The sequence below is a fragment of the Siphateles boraxobius genome, unplaced genomic scaffold (assembly GCF_051911475.1).
Source record: "Siphateles boraxobius isolate OS27281-9 unplaced genomic scaffold, OSU_SipBor_1 12, whole genome shotgun sequence".
Taxonomy (NCBI): domain Eukaryota; kingdom Metazoa; phylum Chordata; class Actinopteri; order Cypriniformes; family Leuciscidae; genus Siphateles; species Siphateles boraxobius.
In genome coordinates this window covers 14,329,455-14,336,765 of record NW_027508722.1, presented here as the reverse complement: position 1 = coordinate 14,336,765, position 7,311 = coordinate 14,329,455, and the positions used below count along the sequence as shown (strand labels likewise).

Here is a 7,311-nt window from a genome sequence, read left to right as displayed (position 1 = left end):
ACACGCCCACTGACCATTGTGTTCGCATGTGCGACTCATTTGTGAAATATGTGAGGATAATATATTTTCTTCGCCCCATTACTTGCTCAGCTTGATAAGGGTGTGTATGACCAGCCGAAATGTTGAATAAGCATGGTTTCCCTGACTTTTTTTATTTGAATTCCCTTTATAAAGAATCTGTTAGGGAACTTCAGTTTGGACATCTATAATAATTTTACAAAAAATAAAACCAATAACTGGATCACGCATGAATCTATGTATGATATAATAATGATCAGTTTTGACAGCAGAATCAAATCAAATTCGATTTGAATCTTGCGTGTGTTGTCCAGTAGAGGGCAGCGTCAACACATTTAAAGCATTTCTTTGAAACATAAATTTATAGTTAGATTTTTTCCCCTTTATGTAGGTCTATTGGTCGCCAAGGGTCTTTAAAATGAAAAACAGTGCAGCTGATATCCATCAGATCTGACCCAACCAAACACACACACACGCGTCGAAAAAAAATAAGTATACTTTCTGCTTAATGTTACAAAATCTTTCTATTTAAGATAAATGCTGCTCTTTCTATTCAACAAAGAATCCCCCAGTTTTCAACATTGATAATAATAATAATAAAAATTTGAGCAGAAAATCAGCATATTAGAATGATTCCTGAAGGATCATGTGACACTGAAGATTGGAGTAATTATGCTCAGAAAACAGTTATTTTAAATTGTAAAAATATTTCACAACATTACTGGTTTTGTTGTATTTTGGGTCAAATAAATGCAGCCTTGGTGAGCATATACACTTCTTTTAACATATATGTGTATTATATATACATATTGTGTTTTATATACATACCCTTTTTAAAAGATACATACATTATAATGGATATAATTTGGTATAATTTTATATGCTACGGTATTTAAAAAAAAATATATATATATAGTAAGGTATTGTGTTCTCTGTTGAAATTAAAATATATTTAAGAAACTTACATATCTGGAAAAGTAAACACGAAAGACTATATTCATGCATGAAATATTTTCAGGATATTATAACGTTAATAATGTGTCTGTGATTTAATGAAGATACAACTGTTAATGTTAATTTCTGCAATGCATTTAATTCACAAACACTGTATAATGAATTGAATAGGCTTTATGCCAAACGTCACATGAACAAACGGGAAAACAGATTTCATTGCATCCGCTTGTCAGAGAAAGTGTTAATGACAGTACAAACTAATGACGATATCTATAGACTTTTAATGTAATCGGCTAACCAATCTATTTCTTTTAATTGTTGGTGTGGTGTTTTATTCAGTTTAAATATCAATGTAAATGTTAGTAAGAAGAAGTTTTTTTTTCCGATATCAATCTGCATATGCGATGTACAATCGGTTATGCTCATCTTTGCTCGCTCCTTTAAAGGTATCTTGAGTAAAACGGCTTTATATTTAAAGCTACAATATGTAATTTTTTTCCCCCGCTAGGGGTCGCTAACCTCTTCCAATAAAAAAGGCGTAGGTTTATGACGCATAAGCGGAATTATGGAACTTGTTGTCATGCTGATGGATCTAATAATGTTTCTGAATGAGTGAATACATTGATGTTTTTAACATGACTGCGGTATGAAGCATGGCACGATTGCTAAAGCCACATGCGAGTCCCGCGGATATAAAGGAATAAGGACATTTCATTCATCCGAACTACCCGCAAGTGCTGAATTACTATTCTCACACAGGTCAGGTTATTTGACGAACATCAACATTAGAATAACATACTGATCATATTCTAACATTTCATCATGTTGAGCTATATAACATTGATTAGTTTTATGTACATTTGCTCACCTGTCTAATAAAGTACATGCAAGAGTGGCGTCTCTATCAAGTCGAAGTTTGTCGCGGACGTGGAGCTCTCGGCATCTCGAAAACGCCACTCTGATATTGATTTTCGGTTTAGTTCTCCTTTTGTCCTAAAGTCTGCTTGCCATGGTCCATAATGTTTGAACAAAACAACAACAGCGTGAGCGTGCCGCTAGCACAACGCAGTTATCCACGTCTGTCGCCATAGTTACTATGGCAGTACGAGCGGAAACCAGGGACAACGTGGATATTACGTTATTGACAGGCGACAATGATCAGGGACGAGCCATTATTTAAAATAGGAATTTCTCCGAAATTAAAAATCTTTGGGAACTTTTGGGATATTGTAATTACACAACTGCAGGAAATATATCACACTGTGCAAGTGTTTTTTGGATATTTTATTACAAAAATCTTACATATCGTACCTTTAACAGAGCATATGCAAAAGACCTGAACCTAGCGAAGCGACTTGTTTTACAGAATACAGAAGTTTGTTACGCATAACCCTCATAGTACAGAACATAATGAACGCCGTTGTGGTGAGAAATCGAATCCCCACAGGAATTGGTCTCCTTTAGGACCCCCAGTGAACCCATTAGTTAAACTGACTTTTAATGAGTAGTTTTTTAAGCGCCTGATTACAATTCCTGCAAAATCAAGTTATGATCTTTGTCATTTAAAATGCGTTATAATGACCATTAATGACCTTTTAATTTTCATGGTTTATAGACTAGTATTTAACTGACGCTATAGGTTGTGAAATCAAGCATTTTTATTGTTAGCTTACGTTCTAGAATAGCATACATCTACAAGATCAGCCTGTTGGCTTAGCTTATATTAGGTATGTTTTTTGCTTTCAATATAGTTCCCAAATACATGTTCCAAATTAATGACGTTTCTGTGTACTTAGCACGACAATTAATTTATTAAAAATGTATTATAGTATTATTATAGCCTATTCTATACCACATTGCTGTTATTGTGTAAAATTAATATTAAATTACTTTTACAGAACATAGTATGTTGCAACAATCCTTATCCTTTAAAAAAATAAAAATACATTGTATGGTTGCGTTTCCAGTTTGTTTTATAGCGCAATGCATAGGAATTAATTTTATATTTCAAACATGTTGTTCATGCACTTAATATAATAAATATCATACAATAGTTAAATAAGTTATAATTACTCGAGACATCCCAATAACAACTTTTGATCAGGCATTACCGTCTGGGTCCTAAAGGAGACCCAATTCCTGGGGGAGGAATCGATTTCTCATGACACTGTATAGGATTCAATGGTTTAAAGCTGCACACTGCCACTATCTGGTCACCGCCGACACCGCTTGGTGGTTGATAAAAATCTTCCATCATCAAATTGGCATTTCCTTGAATCTGAACAGACACAATCAAAAAGCAAAATCTTTGTAACTTTGTATAACATGAAAAAGAGAGAGAGGAAATTATACAAAACCTTTTTAAGTGAAAGTTTTTATAATCTTCTTTGTAATGTATGACACACAACTAATAAAAAGATCACATCTAGTCTCCAGCTAAATGAAAAATGTGCAGTGATCTAACCTGATGCTGTCATGTTCAGTGACTGCTTCCTCATATGGGGACTCAGGAATGCTTCCTGGTGTCTCTCTCAACAGCAGACTCAGGAACATGGGTTCAGGATGGTTTCTTTTTCCATACCTGAGAGAGGTAAGGACAAGTATGGAAGCTGGTTTCTGCCACGTAATAAGAAATAAAAAAGGTAATTGTGACTTTATATCCCAAATCGCACAATTGCATGTTAATATCTCACAACTCTGGAAAAAAAGTCAGAATTGAGAATTATAAACTCGCAATTTTGAGTTATAAAGTCCGAATTGTGTGATATAAACTTTTATGACATGGCGTGAACGCAGCACAAATCTCACAATTCCTACTTTTTTTCTGAGAATTGTGATATTTATGCTGTGTTCACACGATGTCATAATTACTGTAATTTTGAGATGATGACCCATGACGATTTACTCAGAGCTGTTCACTTCCTTGAATTTGGAATTATGTGTTTCTATGACCAAAATGAATCTGCAGCTGTCAGGTGGTACAAGTCAGAGCTCCCTGAAAATTCAGAGTGTACAAGTTGTAATTACGAGTTCTACATTTTCATAATTACGGTAATTCCAACATGGCCTGGACACACCTATAAACTTGCAATTGTGAGAACAAAAGTCAGAATTGTAAGATTAAAAACTCAAAAACTGTTTTAATTGTGTTTGTATCTCACAATTCTGACTTTTTTCTTGCAAAAAAACATCAGAATCGTGAGATGAAATGTTGCAACTATCTTTTTGTTTTTTATTCTGCGGCAGAAACAATCTTCCATAAATTATAGCTACAAAAGCATCTCAGGAAACAAAAATGTTGTATAAAATTCTCCAAAATAAGAGAAAGTTTAACTTTTAGTTTTATTATTATTAAATTATGAAAATATGAATACTGTAAAAGAGAAAGGCCTATTTCTTTGTAAACTCAATTTCAACTTGTTTGCACCTTGCAGTTGTCCTGCTTTCTGTCTTTTACGGATTAATTTACACTTTTTTTTAATCTTACCTTTGTCGTGTGATGAGCTTTATATAGTGCCGCAGAGCAGTGTAGTATTTGGTCAGGTCCTCTGCAGGGATGACTGTGTCTCGTGGTGTGTATGGAAATGCTTCTGTGACTCTTACTATCCAAATTACAGCAATGATCATGAACATGAACTGATGAGAATGCATCTAGAAAACAGCGAAGAAGAAGATGAAGCTGACTCTGTAATACATATGGGATCACATGATTCATGCATGCAGCTAAAATGTAAATTTAGCCTAGTTTTGAACAATTACTTCATAGAACGGAGCTTGATTTTTTATTAAAAAATAAAATATATTTCTATCATGGCAACTCTCTGAATAATTTTAGCATGGTAATTGATATGAGAATGTTAATGTATTTGGTCCTGGCGGAATAGATCTGCTACGCTGCTGCTGCTGTTATTGATTATTGCAGTTGTAGTATATTATTGTTGCTGCTGATCTATATAGGTGGAGCTGGGGAAGGTGGAGGGTTTTAGACGAACTCTGAAAACGCACTGCAACTGCTATAGTGAATGGTAACCAGCCATTTAAATGTTGAGCAGCAAGCTCATTGGCTGCAGATATAACATGAACCAATCAGCTTAAGCCAAGTAGTTAAGGTTGTGAATAACATCAGCTTGCGTTAAGGACCCATCAGCCTGCGCCATCTAGAGTTTAATGACAGAACTAAGCATTTATACAAAATATATTACTTTTATGTAAAGATAAGATATAAAACAAAATTGTAAATAATGACATATTTTATTATTATTAATTATAATATTTGTCACGTTTCCCTTTTTGGTCCTTCATGAATTGTAAAAAAAAAAAAATTGTAGCGGGGGGAAGTTGATCCACCCCTTGTTTCTGGAAAACCATAGAAGAAATTGGTCATGTGACCACATAATTTTGAAAAGCCATCCATTTTATATATCCTCCAAAGAAAAGAGACACATGGCATGATATGGAAGCACATTTTAGCTCAAAAAACTGTTTTTTTCCTTTCAAAGTAACATTTCTGTGATTAAGGTTTTTTGATTGTAGTGTCTGAACAATTATTGACAAGTTTGAAAACATTTCACACATGTTTTAGGGCTTTAGCAGGCTACACAATGAGTCTATAGAGTTAGCATGATGTTAGCTCTTAACTGCTGGATCATGCTAATCAAACTTGTGGGTCTGGGGTGATTTGTGCCAAACGGCCTGGGTTAAATTGTGCCAGTGGCACCCCCACTTATAATTGTTTTCAACATACTATTAATTTGTAATTGTACATTGTACTCTTACATTTTAGCGCTTAAACTATGTGACATTCTTTTAGACCAAAACTTGCTTGTACAGGCAGAAGGTTGCAGAAGTTTATATTCCCCTGCAGCATTAATAGTGGGATGTTAAGTAGTAGGCCAGACCACCTAGACCTACATACTCACAGTGGATAATCTGGAGAAGTGAGGAGATGGGCATGCCTCATCAGTGTTTGACTTAGGCCTACCTGCCATTTGTTTAATTTAGCTAACACTGATTTCAGTTTTGAATTTGCACTATGTTATTAAAGAGAAGTTTTATTAAGTTTTTAAGTGGCCTAAGACACAATAGGAGGTTTAGAAATTAGCCTAGTCACTTTATTCTTATTACATCATTGACAGACAGCGTTCTATAAATGTCAACAGGCATCTATTGCCAAAGCCTTCATTCACAAATATCATATATTGTGTATTTAAGTGGACTTATTCCAACAGTTTAATAGGGTGACAATATCCAAATAAACCTTAAATTAGTATTTTTGTATTGAATTTGTCTTGCTTTCATATAGCATTACAGTTCTTAACATTAAAATTTACCCCAACGTATTCACCCCAAAGGCACAACTTACCCTGAACCAGGGGCAAGTTGTGCCACGAGACCACTTTTTTCCTAAAAGCTATATTTCTGAAACAATTTATTTCAGACCCAAAGTTATTGTTCTCAGGGATGCACCACATCCTGAAATAAAAGTTACATCCTTGAGTTGAAGGCATTACTGCCATGGCCTCACTTTAAAGTCACTTTGAGTAAAAACTGGCACAACTCACCCCACTTTCCTATAATGTAAAAATTCAACAGGCTTGATCTTCTTGATCTAAGAATTTCCCCTTTCATAAAACCGTGTGTAATATAGGCCTATTTTAACCTCGGATTATCGTAGGCTACATATCTTTTGTGCATTTCGAAATTTAACTTTGACAATAACAATGATGACTTATATAAGATTAAAACAAAACAAAAATGTTATTTTACTTACCTTCCTCTTGCAGACTGTGTATTTTTTGTAAGGGGTTTGAGCTCCCTGTGATCTGAGGTGGTGTTGTCTGTCTGAGGGCGCTTGCTCGTGTTTTGTATAGGAAACCTGAAGCACGCCTCTTTTGATACAGCGCTTAACACTACAAGAGGGCGTGTCGATGTATAAAATGGATTATACGACAACTTTGTCAGAAATAAAGAAATTTTCAAACGTCCTGAATGAAACAAACAAGCATTCTGGCTTGTCGCATCTCAAACTCATAAAGAATTGAGGCTGTAATTACTGTCACGTCGCTCCGAACTTGTTGACTTCCTTCTCCTGAACACATAAGATATTTTAAAGAAGGTTGGTAAATAGTTTTGGTTACCATTGACTTACAAAATATTTTTCAAAATCAAGTTTGACTTAAAAAAACTCAGTGTGGAACTGAGAGTAAATGACATCAAATAGAGTGTAAATTGATGTGGATTGAAAAAAAAAAGCATTTTAACAAAAAAAAAAAAATGAAGAGGTCTAAATACTTCCTTAATGCACTGTGTCCTTATTTTATCTTAAAACAGTTGAAGCCC

General features: G+C 34.5%; 2 protein-coding genes across 2 annotated transcripts in view; one reads left to right on the top strand and one right to left on the bottom strand.

The window, feature by feature from the left end:
- The window catches only part of gsdmeb (gasdermin Eb), a 47,274-nt gene that overhangs the window by 36,079 nt on the left and 3,884 nt on the right, over positions 1–7,311 (top strand). The window lies entirely within an intron of this gene.
- LOC143713632 (pro-neuropeptide Y-like) lies at positions 2,242–6,864 on the bottom strand. Its single transcript, XM_077204886.1, has 4 exons — positions 6,743–6,864; positions 4,460–4,623; positions 3,437–3,553; positions 2,242–3,250 (listed from the first exon to the last, which is right to left on the bottom strand). The coding sequence occupies exons 2-4, from the start codon at positions 4,621–4,623 to the stop codon at positions 3,229–3,231; spliced, it is 303 nt and encodes a 100-aa protein (XP_077061001.1). The 5' UTR covers positions 6,743–6,864; the 3' UTR covers positions 2,242–3,228.

Coding starts and splice junctions, on each gene's coding strand:
- LOC143713632 (XM_077204886.1), bottom strand. CDS start 4,623: ATGCATTCTCATCAGTTCATGTTCATGATCATTGCTGTAATTTGGATA. Junction 3,554..4,459: donor AAGCTCATCACACGACAAAG/GTAAGATTAAAA, acceptor TACCTCTCTCAG/GTATGGAAAAAGAAACCATC. Junction 3,251..3,436: donor ACTGAACATGACAGCATCAG/GTTAGATCACTG, acceptor GTGTCTGTTCAG/ATTCAAGGAAATGCCAATTT.